Here is a 19187-nt window from a genome sequence, read left to right as displayed (position 1 = left end):
ATAAAATCATCAGATGTGCTTCTACATGTACAGTATTTCACCCAGAGTCGTAGGAATGCATTACATTATGTGATGATAACAAAATATGTTTACCAAAGTGTCCGGAGGAACACATTCGTTTCACACACAGGCTTCCCAGAACACACACACATAAATTCACGAGACGCATATTCATCCTTTCCATGCATGAGCTGTGTGTAGAGTGATTCACTTCAAACCTTCCCGTGACACAGTTTATATGCTGAAGAAAACCAGGAAGCCATTAGACAATTTTCGGAAATAACTCGGATTTGCAACCATTGTGGCAAAATTGCGCCCCGCTAACAAAAATTCGGACAAACCGGAAACAGATGGTCGCAGCGAATAACTGACTCTGATGTGTATGATATGCAGTGTCCAATCGATATTATGCCTTTTTCTTTTAAAAAATCTGCACATCGATCGGCGCCACGATTCTCTTGATGGTACAGCGATCGCTAAGCACGTCAGTTTCACACGCTGTCGTGACCTCGACCTCAAGCAAAACTCACGTGACCTTAGGCAAAACACATTGTCGGGTAACACTCGGGACAAACAATTCAGCCTTGCTGCAACAAATCGTTAACTGCGATGTGTATGTTTTCGAAAGAAATGGGGTCATATCGAGCGGACGTCCCTGTAACCTCGCGGTATTTACCAACTTTGAATGGGTATTTTGAACGTGGAAGTTAAAACTCGTTGCCTGTGCGTAAATACGAATCTGAAAATGACATTAACCAAGCAGAAATATTTGTGTTAAGGGCAGGAGCTACCATAAAATACACAAAACCAATAAATAACTTCAAATGAAACCAGGCAATCTTATATTAAAGGCAGGAGCTATCATAAAATACACCGTTTTTCTCTTCAAGTCATTTGACCACAACATTCGTGAAACAGAACTGTTTGTGTTAAAATGTGGTGTGCATTTGCTTCAATGTATATTGAATAATAGTATATGATCCAACACAAATTTGCTTTTAGATTGACTAAGTAAAAATTATCAAATGAAAAATAAGCAAAGTGATGAATCGAAACATGTTAGTTCATGGATGACAAGATAATGTCATAGCATTTTTTGTCATGATACCCCTAAAATATTACGCAAAAAGTCCCGTTTTTGACCGCTCTTGCGATCGACACCTGCAGCAGTAGGAATAGCATAGCGCACGAAATACGCAATGTAGCTAAACAAAACAATGTTTTCAGGGTAGATAATTGATTTGACTTTCTTCTCGTATGTCAAAGTTGCACAGATTTACCTATTGTGATTTTTTTGTAGATTTTTTCATTCGGACCTTCCGTTTTTGTCTGGTCGATTTTGAGGGTACCCTTATTTGAGCAGCGGTCACGTGATCCCTGTAAAATAATTCTTTAAACCAAAAGGTGATCATGATAGTCAAGTGAACGGCCTTAACTGTCATATAAAGTGTTAATGAAATGACACTGGAATTAATGCTTTAAGTTGGGTTCGAAATGTGTTGCAATAACTTGTTGGCCAAGTTTATGTGTTACTGTCATTTTAAGGCGAACGTAGGTACACTTAAGTTTTCATCGATGTCAAGTGTACGTTGATACCGACATGGATTGTGAGATAGAGAAAGCGTGAGAAAACAAATATAAAAATGTATTTTGACTTGCAGTTGTTGACGCTCACTTTGGTATTGAATCATTGAGATTAAGAGAAAGAGAGATATATATATATATAGACACACACATATATATATGCTAAACATATATGCATACACGGGAGCTCACGCTTACCTCCTAATTCATATATTGTTACTGAACATGTAGTGTCATGATTTTAAACTTTCGAAAGGAAAAATAATATCTATTTTCAAACATCGCAGATTGTGACCACACTTTGAGACAGCTATTACACGTCACTAAACATGCATATTTTTGAAAGAACGATCACATTTACGTACGATTTTTTCAAAGATGTGTAAAGATGTCTCTGTCATAATTTGGGAATTTGAGATGGTGTGTAATCTGTTCAGTGTCTTGTTAAAATCCACTGGTTGGTTCAGGAAATATGTAAAGTGAGAAACTGATCTCAATTTAGCCTACACAAACGTCATGTAATTTCGCAATGACAATGATTTAAATGAAAATACATCATTATAACAAATACCTCATCCAATCACCCCGCCCCCGTTTATCTTATTTTTGACATCATATTCAAAAGTCTGTATCATAACGTATGTCCGATAGATTTCTCTATTTTGTCAACACTCTGAAAATATCACAGGCGAAATGCTATCGGTTTTTAGTCAATCGGTGTCATGTTTCTGTAACAGAGGAAGAAAGCTGAGGAGTGTTTGTATTCGCGACTAACAGAGCGTTATCGGTCACACCTTCCAAGCTTTTAGTTGTTGATGAGACAAACGTTGAAATAAGAAGAGCTAATCGGGTTCATTGTTTATTGTTCAGCGACGACAATGTCTTAGCGGATGCATGGCATCCGCATCATTGTAATACTTTAAAGATAGCGTTGCCTTTGAAATAAGTTTGATTTTCCTTTTGAACGTTTGCCTTAGTAAAACAGAGCTTATAATACTTACGGGGAGAAATTACCAGGCCGGATTTCCCTGTCGTAGTTTGTATGTCCTTGATCTACAAATAAACGTGTCCGTGTGTGCCATACAGCTGTGCGTGCGCGCGTGTGTGTGTGTGTGTGTGTGTGTTTGTATGGAGGGGGCACCCGATTTGTCAATGGTGGAGATGGTCCGGGGGGAGGGATGCTGTGGAATGTTGCAAGGACAGTACTGTTAAAGTACAGATTTACGGCATAAACAGCAATAAGGTTCATACATTTATTAACCTTTTCTTTTAATCAGTAACGGAGGTCAAGACTTTGGACATATCGCCATTCCTTGTGTTTTTGTGTGTGTTTTATTTCGATACTGCAAGTCAGAACAGATTGCTGCATGTATCTCAACTTATGTGCTCTTCACTTTTAACAATTATGCTGAACCGTAAATTTATTTCTCTTTTAGATAACATTCAAGTCGTATGTCGTTCATTTAAAATCAAACCAGCCCAATCAAAACATGATGTACGATTTCAATGCAACTGTCATGGCATACCTTGTCAAGATTTACTTAATGCGTGTTGTCATCATAATTCGTCATAAAACATTAATGAACAAAAAAAGCAGACGTCAGTTAATCATTAACAGTATGTTTCATTTATATCATGTAATTTGAAGGGCCTACATTTCGTGTAAAAGTCACAAATCAATATAGGCTTATTTTCAGATGAAACAGCTAAATTGCCGAAACAATCCTCATTAACGTTTATGACATAAAATGCAAGGAACAATCTGCCAAAGAAAAATGTAGCTTTTGTTCTGTCAATCAATGCTTTACCTGTACCACTCCTGCTAAAATAGAGACAATCACCATCAATAAAAAGAAAGGGTATGACGCTAATGGCCTAATTAGCACAGAAAGTACTGCTCCGTATTTTACTGTCCTGAATACTTTGTTGTTTTGTTGCAAATGTATTGTTATACGAACAGCTCAGCTATCCTTCTGTGTGATTCAGAACTCTAAAAAGTGCACAAAGCGTCTATCACCGTAATTATGCTTTGTCAAACGAACCTTTATGGCCATAAAAATAATTCCTGATTTAGGGGGTACATCAGTCTTAAGACACGACAGTACAAGTTGTACTGTTAAACAGATATCTGGGAAGAGCTTGCTGCCACTCCAAGCCAGATATATTTCACTCTATTATCAATGTATTTTGAAAAGATATACGTTACGAAACGATCTAATTAAACCACAAAATCACTTAAAAGGCCATAAATGAAAGCAACAAACAGAAGGCACTGGTTAGTGTGTGTGTGTGTGTGTGTGTGTGTCTGTGTGTGTATGTGTGTGTGTGTGTGTTGGAGCGAGAGAGGGGGGAAAGGAGGAGACGGAGCGGATCGAGAGCAAACGAATTATGTTTTGGACACCATTTGGTTCAGGAAATGTCTTTATTGAAAACTATACACCCTAAGTAATCTACATATTTGCATGCGTACAATGAAAGTTACATAAAAGTACACTTCGGTGGAACAAAAAAACAGACAAGCATTCATTTACAGGGTTATGTGTAAACTATTTTAATCTTACGCGCTTGCCGATCCAAATAACTAGGTAATACATGTTAACATATATACATATTGTTACAAAACGATTTTACTCATGTGAATGTTACCTATGTTTTACTAATGGTTTTAGCGAACGGCGTTGTGTCTGCGTCATGGGTGACTGAAGTTACAGCAACAGAACTGAAGTGGAGAATAAAAGAGAAATAAAAAGAAAATACGCGTGAAAAATACAACATTCTAACACAAGTTGGAGCGTCAGCAAAGAAGCACAATAATCATGTGTCTGCCTCTATAGCGCGGACTGTATAACGACACTACTTTATGTGTGCAGGCATTTGATAAAATCCAAAGTCGTAAAAGTCTGACGCTTTCAGCAGATGTCTTGGTTGTGTAATTAATCCTAAACAGACTCCGTTTGAAATCATTACACAGAACGTAAACGTTTTTCTTGGTCAAATGAACGTACCATTTTCTTCTTGGTGTCTATACGTTTCCCTGACAGCCCCACCTCCCTTGTATGCCATCATTTACCGGTATTTCTTTTATTTTTTTCTGTTGAATATGGTTCGTTTAGGACAAGGGGTGGAGCAGAGGAAGTGGGCTTGATAACTGAGCAGCAGCATCGTCATAGGTCTGCGAGCTCAGAAAGAAACATCACAGGAAGACCAAGGAATAAAATCATTGCCAAGAATATGAATACGAGTTGATTTCCTGAAACAAGACTTAGTTCATGAAAATATAAAGCGGTTAGAGTTCCCTATTTCTCAAACAAGAAACCAGGAGAGGAAGAGCGGATTGGAGTTTCTTATCTCTCTCGACTTACAGCACCTGAACGGCACAATAGAAGCCTGATTCAAACCGTTGCTGCCAAAGAATAGTTAAATACGGTTCCGTTTCTGACATGTCTTCAAACAGTTGACAATTTGATCATTTGTGAATATTGTACTAACAGATTTTGTTCCCTAAAACCTTAAGTGTATTTTAAAGAAATTGCTCAAACAGGAAAACAAATACCGTTCTTATTCTTGCTTGACACACCCTCATAACTTACGTAGCTGTGATACATGAAATGCTCATACAAAGTACATGAATAAGTGTATTAAATATGCACTCATCTACAATTACAAACAAAATATGATTTAAAAAACCAACAATGTTTACATGGATACAGATACACCGCATACTTGATATTTGTGCAAAACAATCACTTCGTTTAACTACTAAACAAAAAAAGATAAAAATCCAAAGAAATAAATATAGCAGTAATCGGATATTGCTGAATCGTCTACATTTTTCTACATACAGTTCATGACTGTAAAAATGGTTTCTGTTTGATTACATTGTTGCAACATCATCACCAAGTCAATTTAAGCATCCAATTTCGACAAGTTATCCTACTGGAAGACAAGGCGTACAGTCAAAATGACACACATGACATTAATGTTGCAACATTACCACAAAGTCACTTTAAGCTTCCACGGGGGGCAAGTTGTCATCCTCGAAAACAACGCTTGCAGTCGAAATGACGACCCCAGAACTACTTGCAGAAGACAGGCGGGTTAGGTTGTTCCTAGCACCTGTAAGTGTAGTTGGCTTGACGCTGTTCTTGCTTTTCTTTGGGGCTCCTTTATTTACGTGTTGGACCTTTATTTCGCTGCGGGGGGGAGGAGGCTTTGTCTTGGAGGCTGATGTCGAAGGGTTTTCTGTGTCGGCCAACGCCGAAGCTGTTTGAAAGAAAACAACGTAACTGTTAAGAGGACACATATATTATTCTGAAGTAACCAGGAACAGTGACATTGTATAACAATTTCAAATCAAGATAATGTTGGAAATCAATCAATCAATCAATATGAGGCTTATATCGCGCGTATTCCGTGGGTACAGTTCTAAGCGCAGGGATTTTTTTATTTTTTTTTGCAATTTATATCGCGCACATATTCAAGGCGCAGGGATTTATTTATGCCGTGTGAGATGGAATTTTTTTTTTACACAATACATCACGCATTCACATAGGCCAGCAGATCGCAGCCATTTCGGCGCATATCCTACTTTTCACGGCCTATTATTCCAAGTCACACGGGTATTTTGGTGGACATTTGTATCTATGCCTATACAATTTTGCCAGGAAAGACCCTTTTGTCAATCGTGGGATCTTTAACGTGCACACCCCAATGTAGTGTACACGAAGGGACCTCGGTTTTTCGTCTCATCCGAAAGACTAGCACTTGAACCCACCACCTAGGTTAGGAAAGGGGGGAGAAAATTGCTAACGCCCTGACCCAGGGTCGAACTCGCAACCTCTCGCTTCCGAGCGCTAGTGCGTTACCACTCGGCCACCCAGTCCTGTAGAGTTATTTAAAGCTACCGTCATTTCATAGGCGTATCTAATTAATTTGAAATTTTTGAAAACGAAAGATATTTAACTATTTATAGAGAAAGGCGGATTTATGTTTGCACGACTTCCAGTGGCTTTAAAACGGTTAGCCTGTTTCAACACTGACGTACACATTTTAATCATATATTTATGTGCAAGCTAAGCTTAGTACACAACCTTGGATGTTCTCACAAGTGCATGGCACACCAAATACTATAAAAAGGTAGTCTCAGTTCTGAAATACTCGGTGCCGGTGCTGAAACTTTTATTCTTAAGTTTGCTGTAAAAGAGGAGGAATAGTAGGTACTTTCGGCAGAATCGATTTCTTTCCTCTTGTTGTTGTTGCAGTTGCATTTGTTGTTGCTGCTTTTGTATAGTTGTGCTGAAAGAAGCTGTGGTAAATCACAGTAGCTTTTAATTGTTTGCTCGTTCGTTCGGTTGGTTGATGTTTGTGTTCATATTTCAATAATACCTTTTTCAGTCCTTGCACGTTCAGTCGGGTTCTTGGTTGGTTGGAAGGTGAACATTGGCAGAGACATGAAGTCAAATTTGGCTTCTTCCCCCTTAGGTACTACAAGAGGTGGCAGGTTGTCCCTGGAAGGAAATTAGAATGTTTAGAAATTATTATTGGTGTGGACAGAGAAACATACTCCTGAACAAAACCTTAGTAATGGCTAAAAATAACAAATCATTAAAAACCAAAACAATCGTTCATTTTTATTTTTATTAAAGTTTATTCAAACACAGCTCTCGGTCTTGTATAGCCAAACAGGTTCAAGGGAAACTACTGGCTCTTTGCAGTGTTACTAAAGAAAATTCATTGGAAGACAGCAACAATATACAGCTGTCTAACGCGCAGGTTTTTGGACTAAAACCCACCGTTGATTTTCAGCGCAATAAATAAAGCTCTATAACATTACACACAGTGAAAGAGGATATAAACACATGTGCTTATGTCATTGAATACTACATTATTTTAAAAGTTGTACACAAAAGAAAGAAAGCTCAATTCTTACTGGCTCTGTGCTGTGTCCTTTTTGAGATCGTCTGTCAATGAATTTCTGAAATAATAAAGACAAATAAATGCTCAAGCGTAAAGAAATACCAATAAAATATTATTACTCAAAAGATACAAGTTTGTAGGTTTTTGTTGGTTGTTAGACTACGATATTAAGATATACAATGATGTGATTGGAAGACATATGCATTCAGTGATAGAAAGATACATAACAGCAACAACAAACATATACAGGGCCCCCAAACCATGTGTCCCTGCGTCTTGTATGAACTAGAAGCCAAACAAAAGCGAACTAGAAATTCATGGAGCGAGTCCCGCGACGCACTGAACCTGAAAAGAACGTGTCCAGCGATGCACAACATACCCCTTATCACGAGTACTGTCAAAACAGTTTTCAGAAAATGTTCTGCCAGATCTGTACCGACACAAATTTACAAAGTTAATCTAACTCAGAGAACTTCCAAAAGCCGGCATCACGTGGGAATGAGCGTTCTAAAGATCATGTGTCGGCGAGGAATGCAAGAATATGAACCTCCTGGTAATTTGACCCTTTAAACGTTCACTAAAAGTTGGAGTTGGGGGTCCCGGGACCCTCCAGGCCGTGGGAAGCCCTGAATAAAAACTATACAATCAAAATGTAAACAAAAACAAAACAGTTTTAATCTTACTGATTTGGCGCTGTATCCTTTTTGAGATCATCTATCGACGAACTCCTGCAAGAACAATTGAACATTTGAAATCCAAGCTATGGGAAATACACTTACATACCCAAACGTTAAAACGGCGTGCAATAGTAACACCACACGTTAAATTATCTCTCTCTCTCTCTCTCTCTCTCTCTCTCTCTCTCTCTCTCTCTCTCTCTCTCTCTCTCTCTCTCTCTCTCTCTCTCTCTCTCTTTGTCCCTGTCATGTATACATTGCTTATTCTGTCACCCTCGTAAAATAAATTTCAATTCAATTCAATTCAATTCAATTCTCTCTCTCTCTCTCTCTCTCTCTCTCACTTTGTCCCTGTCCCCAAGGTTTTTTTTTCTTGCTCTGATTAATCTGACTATTCGTTTAGCATTCAGGTACATTTTTTTTCCTTGTCCTTTTTTTAAAATGAGGATGATATTTGTGTGTTAAGTTGAGATTATATTTTTCTGATTGCATGTTTGTTTTGAAGACAACACTATAAGCCGTAGGTTTGTTGTTGTTTTCATTAATGTATGTACACTTCATGAATATTTAAACAGAAATAAAACATTAAAAACAAAACTGGGTTTTTTTAAACAGAAGAAAAATTAAAAAAAGTTTCAATCTTACCGATTTGCCGCTGTATTCTTTTTGAGATCATCCATCGACGAAGTCCTGCAAGAACAAATGTAGGATTTTTTTTGTTTCATATTAATAAATCCATGTACATTTCATGAACACATGAACAGAAATAAAACAATGTTTAAACCAAAGAAAGGAATTCTGATGAGACATTTTGCCCGCGTGCACAAATATACACACACACACACACGCACACGCACGCACACGCACGCACGCACACACACACACACACACACACACACACACACACACGTGCGCGCACAAACAAACAAACAAAGAAACAAACACAAAACTAGCAAACTCACATGATTCCAGTCTTTGAGCTTTTTTTCTTCAACCGCCAAAGTGCAAACAGGCCCACCGCCAAAGCCAAAATTGGGCAGAGAACAATGGCGGCCAGCTTGGTAGTGTTAGGGTCACAGCGATGTCCACCAATGAGGTCCACGCAGTCTGTGATGGGACTGCACGTGGCTGTCCGACATTCGTCCGTCTCTGTCTGGCACCACTCACCCTCGTACCCAAGGTCACAGTGACATAAGTAAGGGTCGAAGGTCAAGGCCCTCTTGGGGTCACTGCATGGGGTCAGGGACAAGGCCCGTGGTTGGCAGTGTCCATGGAAACAGGGGTTGATCAGGACGTACATGTTCAAGGTCAGCTGCATGCTAAAGGCGTTGGAAGCGTCCCTGGCTCTTGCGCTGTATGATACGTGGCCGTTGTAAGCTTCAGGTAGATGGAGGATAATGTCTTTGCCTGTGACGTTTGTAGGACTGGTCAGGGTGACGCCAGATAGACGTGGGTCTGTGGAGCTGATGTCATTCACTTTGATCTCGGCACCTGTGATGGAGATTAAAAAAAAGGTAAATCAAACAATCAACAAGAAAAATGTTCATTCAAAATGAACAGGCGTCCATGTTATTTTGACAAAAGGAATATTTTTGTTAAAGAAGCTGGCAAGCACACCCTTTCGAATATAGCGGAAGTAGTTTCGACCCTAAATGCTTAAGTACTTAGGCCTTAAACTTAAGTACGGGTTGATAGAATATTTTAATGTAAGCAGAGATGTCTCTGATATAAGTGCAGTTTATTTTCAAAGTTTGGAGTCGTAGATCATTCTTTTTGGATGCAATGTGACTAGCATGTATCGGTGAAATTTGTTGTTTAATTCTGCAAGCAAATGTGTGTGCTGTTATTGCATTATTTACAAAAAACGCACAGAAAAAAACACTATTTTCGACTACTCACTGCGGAGCAGAGCGTGCAATATACGCTCTGCTACAGAGTTATCCCACGTGCGGTTAGATAGACGCTCATACATGTATTATTTTCTAGGTTTGGTATCGTAGATAAATTTTTTTGAATGCAATGTGAAAAACAGGTATTGATACAGTTTGTTGTATAATTTTGCAAGTGAATATTTGTTTATTGGCTGCATGTTTGACAAAAACGTTGTAAAATAAACACTTTTTCGTTGCTTTTATTGTTTGCTTTGATTGCAGCCAAACGACTTGCTCTACGGGGCTGAAAATAAAGTGGAAGACACTTTGAGATATAAGGAATTGGATAGGCCATCATACGAGAAGGTGTAGAAATCTGCATGCTGGCAGCTTTAAAGTGTTACAGCAACATCAGAAAGCTCTAAAAGCTTCTTTTTTTTTTTAAATGCATGATTTTCATAGTTTGTCACTTTAGACAATTTTTGTAATAATTAATTTGATCGGAAAAAAATAGTGTAATATACAAATAAGAAAATTTTTGAATCACATTTTTGCTATCCTTGATGAGAAGCGAGTTGAAATGTGCCTAAATAAAGTCACACCTTAACATTTTTTAGTTTTTGCCCACTAAGGCATTTGCAACATGAAATTTCAGTATTTTTTAAGTTTTTTTGAAGGAAAATAAAGTGGAGAAAAAAAAACCTAACATTTTGTGGGACAAATTTTGTAAGTTGGGTGACGAAACCATGTAAACTTTTCCTTCACAACAGACAAAATTAAGAGGTTTTTCTTTTAACAAACACAAAGAAATATGTCTTTACCTTCGAACAAGCACAGAAAGTATGTGTTTTTGTTCATAAGACCATACATTTTGTTGTTGTGGAGATATGGATTCAACTGCAGAAAATGTGAAACTTTGCTAACAATTCCCATACCTGACATTTTAAAAGTCTAAAAAGTGCCTCCCACTAGCTTGTCACCAAATAAACAAAGTAGGTTGTAACAAAATTGCAGATTAATAAAAAAAATAGTTCAATCAATAGTATATGTCACACCTGACATTAAACTAGTAATTTCCATCACTATCCTTTTCAGGCATTAAAAATAGTTCAAAGCAGCTATAGCCCCACATGGAAGTAAGAGGCTCATTCACAAGCTAGTTAAAAGCTTTTCATTCTTTTTGTTTTTCTCAAAAGAACACGAAGTTCATAGTATGACAACAGTATTCACAGCAGGCAGTTTTAAATCACGCAAGGGTCATTCTCAAGGTGTGTTCACGAAATACATTGTAATTTTAAACAGAGACAATTATCAGTTCACGCTTGAAGATGATTTTACTGACCAAGTTTCTCCCCATATATTTCATAACCCTGCAGGTGAAAATGGGAATACCAGCACAGAATGACTGTCAGTGAACATTTAATACCAACACTTCAAACTACATCACTCATCAGAAAACAGAAGCTGTGACTTGGGTTTAAATGAAAATCAAAAAGTGGAAAAACTCATACTCTGATAATTGTTGTCCAAGTGTTTCAAACTACATCACTCATCATAAAACAGAAGCTGTGACTTGGATTTAAATAAAAATCAACACGCGGAAAAACTCATACTCTGATAATTGTTGTCTAAGTGTTTGTGTGGTTAAAAAAACAAACGTACCTGATCCTGAATAAAATCAGAGCAACCCATATGATCATTAAAATGTAACCATTCACTGGTCCATAGGTATACTCTTTTCAAAAAGGAGATGGGTATGGAAGAGGCAGTGCTTCTGTTAGTGATTCAAAGTGCCAGACATCCCATCCTAGTGCTGTGAAATGGATATAAATTATATATATATTCAATATTTCATGGAAGCTTACTAATATTTGCATGCAAACATACTGTGACAGTACTAATACAGTAAAAGCATTATTGAGGGTGAACAGCCTGCTTTATTTGGTTTCAGTGAGGAGTAACAATACTAACAATAACAATAACATGCCTAAGTTGTGAAATGTAAGTACTTAACCCCCCCCCCCCCCCCCCGGACACTGGCAAAATTCCAGCAGAATGTCCCCCACCTTCGCTGACGATTATCCACAGTTTATACAGGAAGTGTGCAGGTAGGTTGTCTGCCTCTGTGTCGGTTTTACCTCCGCGGTGTAGACGAAAAACTTTTCCACTTCTGCCACAGGGCGAAAAGTCTCGTTTTGGCACTTTAACTTGGCATATAACATCAAACATCACGTTAATCAACTGAATTGTGTGGCATTATACCTATGCGATTCATGTCACATTAGAAAAACTGCCGTAACGCAATAAAATTCCTGAGATGTTAGTATTATGCATAACACGGTAAAACATCGAGTTTTGGTGTCTGCGTTTTGGACGTTTTCGCTGGGATTACGGAGGGCTATTCACATCGTGTTAAACAAGTTGTCGCAGTGAGCAAAACACCAGATAACGTCTGGAATTATGACAAGTTATTGCAGTGACTTAAACTCGAAGTTAGCTGTTGGTTTTGATGTGTTTCACTGCGTTTTCGTCTTGCTTTTGTTTCATAATGTTGTTGCTGTTGTTGTTACTGTTGGGAGCTATACATCACATTTTTGTTCCCCCCAAAATTTATTCTTGATTAATATCAGGACGCAAACCATCCCCTTTACTTCACACACACACACACACACAATCTACTCCTCAGTTTGCAGCGTGGCTTCGACAGCGAGTTTGCCCGTACCCAAGGGGAGTAACTCGAAATAACTCAGCGCGCGGTCTGCTGAAAAAGGCCCTAATAGAAATCACCCGCTAGGTACACGCGCACTCAAGTTAACCTCTGCTTTGACCTGTGGCTGTGTGCCAAGAGAGAGCAGAACACACACGCCGTAGACCAGATAAATAGGTGCTTGATTTTGGTATTTTGATTTTACATAACATTAAACCTTTCTTGGGGTTCATGGTCATGGCAACAGCCATAATAATATTATATCATGTATAATATTACATTTCAGCATATGTGAATTACATGTCATCATAACAAACTGTCATACATTTTTTATTCCTCATCATTCTGATTGATCACAACCAAACCTACTATCAGTGGACACATCCAAATGCAAGCGCCTGTTCTTGACAAATTGCCACAGTGACTGATCTAAAAATATAGGTCCTTTGCCGCCACGGACACTGTTTGGCCTGTAGGTAAAATGTACAATGTATTTTCTGATTTGTGCACAAAAGCTTTTTTTCTTTTTTTCTTTTTTTAACATAACAATGTTTAATGTTACTGTATGTTTGAAAGACCATGGTCACATTTGTAAAACAAATGTTAAATTAAAAAATAAATAACATTTTGGTTCATGATTTTTTCCTACACCTGTGCTAAAACTAAGAAGTAAAAATGTCGGTATATAAGTCACTCAAATACTTGAAAGTATGAATGGTTAGAGTTTGTTGCGGTTGACCCTGCACAGTTCGACCTACGATGTTTTTGTTGAACAATTTTGTCCAAAAAAAAAGAAAAAAAAAGTAAGGGCAGTAACTCAAGACGTAAATGTGGCAGTGTCCCATAGGCAACCGCAGAGTTATCCTGTCCATAGGCAAGCGCTTACTTGATCCCAATTACTAGGCGTCTCCGGACGCCTAGAATGAATATGTCACTGCGTCAGAAATAGAAACGATCATGTATCATAAAGTAGGTCAAGCAGACAAACGAACAGAACTATTTGAAACTATTGTTGAGCATCGCAACCAGAACAATGGTAATTATGAACTCTGCAATTTACACGTCATTGCTTTTTTCATGTTCTTCCATGCAATGTTTAATTGTCTAACTACTTGACTATTTGAATGGGTACGGCAGATGTAAAATAATCAAGCGTGGTGCCCCGCTAGCTGCGAGCAACCAGTTCAACAAAGGAAAGATAGCATGGGGCAAAAGTAATAAGTTGCTGTCGATATCATACCATTATCAACAACCGTTTTGTTGAAGAAGTGGACGGTATCGTTTTGGTCAACATCACCGAACACGACAACTCCCAGATCAGCAGTAGTTGTTGTGTTCCCCTCCACATACACAGAAATGTTCAGTCCGTTGCCAGCTGATATTCCCACCATGATCTCTTGCTGTACATCTGTGTCGTTCCTACCTGCAGATGACAAAATGTGATTGGTATGACAGAAATTGCCAAGGGCTATGACCATAGCCCAATATAAGTCATAAATATTATATCGTTTGAGGACAAACAGTTCATGTCAGGCAAACTAAAAGATCACACACACACTGGCCTGTATATAAGACAAAAACACTCTGGAGAATATTTCATTTTTTGGCCGAAATGTGACTATTAAATCGCACATTAAATCCATCATTGTGCTGTACATCGAAGAACAGAACCCTTGTCTTACCTGGCAAGTAGAAGATGGCAGGCGGGTCGTTGGTATCAGTTACATCAACTGATATGGTGAAGTTGATAGTGTTAGGTTTAATCCCCTGGGCCAGTGATGCTGGGTCCAGGTGTTCGTAACCTGCAGGCAAGCCAAAGCAATACAAATGATGAATCGACACTTACATACATACAACTATTCTAATGGCATGGTGAAAAATGTCATCATAATTGAGTCATGTAGTGTCTGTGTTGCTTAAAGGCACAATGCAGGTCACAGCCTTCGTTTTGCGTTTTTGTCGCAGCTGAGTGCATTTACAGTTCAAAAATCCTCCTATGGTAGTAAAACAAACCCAAAACTACCCAACGACATCTGTGAAGCTCGACAGTTTCTTGTTCACGCGAGTGCATAAATTAACCTAGTTATTACGTGGTGTTTGGTCGGAGTTCGATTCAACTGAGTGATTCCGGCCTCCATTTTGTTTTACACAAACTCATGATGACGTCTGACATAGTTTGCTAGTGACTGTCTTTTTGTGCATGATGTGGTGATCTACCTGATCTAAATTTAGATCCAAAAATAGGTCAAGACCAGCCGGGTCCGAGTACGAAATTAATTCGTAAAAAAATCGCAGTTCTTGACTCTTTGGGTGCAAGTCAATGAAACTTGGTAGTTCTTCCAACGGATAGCTGCCTGAGGTATGACTAAAAGCCCCAGGGGCTCCGTGCACCTGGATTTGACAAGTTCAGTACCTTTAAGTTTATTGGATTTCATGGGTTGATGCAGGGTCGGTACAAGGAGGATTTGGTAAAGTCTTAACCCGGCAATTGTTCATAAAAGGCAGCTGTATCTTGTTGAAGGATTCAAGTAGCAGGAGAAAGTAACTTAACGATTTCAAATCGGAACATTGCATACGTTTTAACACTGACTGATCACATTCTCAATCCAATATTCTTGTTCTTTGTTTTAAAACGTAAGTTTCATCTAAAATCACCCTCACGGTAGCTTTAAAAATAACCTTTACCAACAACGCGAATCACATCAGGTCCGCTGTAGTCGGGTACCGAGCGATACACAACACGACCGTCCTGGGTGACGTGCGCTGATCCGTGACGGGGTTGTTCAGCCACCCGGAACGTCATCACATCCCCCTCGGGGTCAGTGTAGGTGATGGTGAAGTTGAATGAGTCACTGTCCTCCAGAACTGCGTAGGAAGTGTTGTGGATCAACGGAGGTTGGTTTGGGACTGAGGTCTTTATGGTAGACACTGTCAGCATTCTGGGGTTCAAGGAATCTGCCTGGTCTATCGTTGCGCTGCGTTTTCTGCGTTGGGAGGGCGCCACAGGTTGCAATGATCGGAAAACATCGGGGCACACCTGTAAAATACTTAGAGGTATTCGTATTATTGTTTCAATGTAAGTGTTATCATGTTAACCTGTGCACACACAATCTCCTCAAGACTTGTCAATGTTGGCAAATGTTTGACCCCACAGGAGGCTTTATCAGAACAATGAAGGGTGAATGGGTAGTGATTATGTCTTGGAATGAATGGTGTGAGGTATGATAAGGCTAACATACAAAATACACTGTACAATTAATCGTAACAAAACACAAGCGATTATGGTATGTGGACCCACGGCTTAAATAAATTCTGCGTGAAAAATTGCCTCAGTAGCCAGCAAACTCAGCTATTCCTCTGGGTAACTTGCAGTGCTGGCGCACAAAGCACGCTTACAGATGTGCTAGTGCACCCACAATTAAAACGTGACTCAGTAATTTACCATCACATTTAACTACTCCTGCTTACTTACTTGCACTGACAGTGACCGTGTCTTGTTGTCATACCACTGATTGCTGTTTGGGCAACGTTCTTCCACGGACTCCCATTCTCTCAGGACTGAAAATAACGAGACTTGTGCAACACAGGAGGTACTTATACACTTTAACACATTTTATTTAAATTGCTAGAAAAGGCTAAATAATGTGCTATCATTTGCAGTATAGTAGGTGTAATATACACACCTGTAAATCCTGGATGTTCGAGACACAACATTATTGGTTTCCATATGGGAATTATTCTTTTTGCTTATGGAATGCTCTTCGTTATACATTCTACAATTTTTTAAAGACACACACAAAAATAAGTAAAACAAATTCTTATGAAATAACAATATCTTCAAGGTCTTTTATTTAGTGACTAGAATATATTCACAAACTGTAGTAATACAGTCCACTGTATACGGAACAACCGCAACAATAGAACTTAAGGTTATCCATAGGTCAAACATCCAAAAACAGATAGACTGCCAACGTTCCAAAATTCAGACTAAAAAAACAAGAATGGTAGGCAATTGGAACGTTTATCATAGACAAAACAAAACGTTACATTTTACTAGTACGTCGACCCAAAAGCCGTTGAAGTAGACAGACAGACAGACACTTATGAAACAGATATGAACTTAACTTAAGATCGTGTGGCTACTCGCTTGCACAATGCCGGCAAAGTAATTATTTGTTTTTTTTAAACAAACAAAACATAAACGATCAAACACACAAATAAATACAAGCAGCAGGACAAGGATATTTTCAATATCACTTACCAGGATTCCATACTAGTAGAGAAACTAAGCTGTCTTGAGGAATACTCATGGTGTCGGACAACTGGTAGCTGACAGCAATATCCTCATTGAACTCAGCGTCTGCCACAGGCGAGAGAAAGAAGCTGGGCCCGTCCATGCTGACAAGTCTGAACAAATTGTTAAGAATACACATGAGTTATTTAACCCACCTGACCATGCCCATGCTCATGCCGACAGTCTCATATTTTGAGCTGCTGTTGTTCTCGCTTGCAAAGTAGAATCTTGCAACAAAATTATAACTGTAGTATTTTTAGGGGATATGCCTTGTTATCTTTTGCAACAGTTCAGTTCTCCTAAGAAAAGACACTTGTGCAAGACCGATTCAAAAACATGATCTGACTCAATGCAAGAGGCGTGAAACAGAATGTAATTTAGCCAGCGGAAAATCTTTTGTGTAGAGAACTGAAGAAACAAGTTTACTAATACCGGTAATTTGTCCTTGGAAAATAATGGTAGAGTATGCAATACTTCAACTCTGACTAAAACACAATACTTTGTGACACTCTACAAGAATAAACTAACCTAAACCAAAATAAACTACATTCTCTCTCCCTCTCTCAGTACTTGCCTTTTGCGCAAAGCCCTTGAAGTTTGATCAGCAGCAGGGTCTGGCTGAACAATGAAGGGAGAGTACTCTGCTGATGCAGAACTTCCGTACTGAGAACTCAGATCACTTTGGGTTAGCGCCCCTGCCATCAGTGCGCCTTTAGACACTGCACAGAAGACAGACAATGTGAAGAAAAAAAATGGTGTGTATTCATACTTTATATAACAATTAAGCAGGAACAATGACATTTGGGACAGCTATTGTGTACTCATAATTCAAATAAACCAAGGTAGTCCTCACTTTCAAGAGAACTACAGAAAAGTAAACACATCAAAGGCACAACAGCTGAGCATCACCATGGAAACCATGGCATTTCGTGAAATCATTATCAGCAAGACGAAATCAGGTATACCGTATTTTAAAAAGAAATTCTGCGAATGCCTTAAAACACATTCGAAGGAAGTCCAAAAAAAAAGCTGCACACAAGATTTAACTTTACTCACTTTTAAAGTTGACATGTACTGAACTCTCCTTAGAGGACGTGGAATTATCAAACTGGGTAGAAGCTCCATTCATTGTAAGCTCGTGATTCGCACCATCAGCTTCAGTTATGACATCGTTAGGACCTGATAAGCAAAAATAAAAAAAATCTGTCAAAGCACAGGATCAACATATAAAAATGTAATTTTAGCATCAGATAAACAGTGTAAAACTATAGTTATAGAGTTGCATCACGTTCTCATCACAATCTGAAAGTGCAGCATTTTATCTCAACTTACCCCTCCTCAAAGTATCTAAAAAGAACGCGTAAATACGAAACGAAAACAAACAAACAAACAAGTAGATCATAAAGCAATTTAGGTACTTCATATAGACAGACAGGGTATAGAGGTAGGATACTTACGTTTGACACAGGTAGGTTTCAGGTTGATAACGGTCGACACGTGTGCCTTGCTGACACCGATCACCTGTTGTCTCAAACACCTGCCCGGCTCCATCAGAAAGTTGCTGGCCGACGGGTTTGGCTTGTCGCTGCTGCTGTAGTTTTTCTTAGCGTAGTCCCCGACACTGATACCCGCGGGCGCCTCGTCTCTCTGCACGAAGCCGTTGGCGATGGTGATTGTTTTGGTGTTCTTGTCGCCAACTACTGTTCTTGGAAAGACGTCTTCGCCGCCTTCACCAGTGCCAATGGACAGCTCTGATAAAAGAAAAGAAGATAATTGATTGCTTATTTAAGCTGTAGATCAATGATAACTTTTGAGGAGCTTAACCATTGAGGTAGGGATGTATATTTAGCTAATATTGAAGCTCGGTTAACACCAAAATGATGTGATAGGCAATGGGAATATACGTTCTTGGTTCTTCAGCTTTTCATCATAACACTGTACACAAATATATTGGCTGACTAGATGATTACCCGCTTCGCCGGGTGGATCGCGAGACGGAGTATGCAGCGTGGCGGTTCGCCGGCTTAGAGCACGTGTTGACGTCCCCCCCCGCCCTCTTGGCACCTTTACACAACCGTCCCTATCAGGCATGGTCAAAGGTGGCTGACCTCTCAAGCAACCCCCTACCCAAACACAAT

General features: G+C 39.0%; 1 protein-coding gene across 1 annotated transcript in view; it reads right to left on the bottom strand.

Annotated features, from left to right (window-relative positions):
• Nucleotides 1–3987: 3987 nt before the first annotated feature.
• LOC138965519 (uncharacterized) overlaps nt 3988–19187 on the bottom strand; it is a 61413-nt gene continuing 46213 nt past the window's right edge. The window contains exons 41-54 of the mRNA XM_070337702.1: nt 18507–18800; nt 18106–18228; nt 17624–17768; nt 17017–17162; nt 16228–16313; nt 15441–15792; nt 14438–14557; nt 13996–14178; nt 9140–9668; nt 8823–8867; nt 8184–8228; nt 7514–7558; nt 6970–7091; nt 3988–5847 (exon numbers count right to left, since the gene is read on the bottom strand). Of these exons, the coding sequence (XP_070193803.1) occupies nt 5591–5847; nt 6970–7091; nt 7514–7558; nt 8184–8228; nt 8823–8867; nt 9140–9668; nt 13996–14178; nt 14438–14557; nt 15441–15792; nt 16228–16313; nt 17017–17162; nt 17624–17768; nt 18106–18228; nt 18507–18800 (2492 nt within the window). The 3' untranslated portion in view covers nt 3988–5590. The remainder of the gene's footprint in view (nt 5848–6969; nt 7092–7513; nt 7559–8183; nt 8229–8822; nt 8868–9139; nt 9669–13995; nt 14179–14437; nt 14558–15440; nt 15793–16227; nt 16314–17016; nt 17163–17623; nt 17769–18105; nt 18229–18506; nt 18801–19187) is intronic.

This window comes from Littorina saxatilis, linkage group LG4 (assembly GCF_037325665.1).
Source record: "Littorina saxatilis isolate snail1 linkage group LG4, US_GU_Lsax_2.0, whole genome shotgun sequence".
NCBI lineage: Eukaryota > Metazoa > Mollusca > Gastropoda > Littorinimorpha > Littorinidae > Littorina > Littorina saxatilis.
The sequence above is the reverse complement of the archived record's forward strand: the minus strand, read 5'-3'. Positions and strand labels throughout refer to the sequence as shown.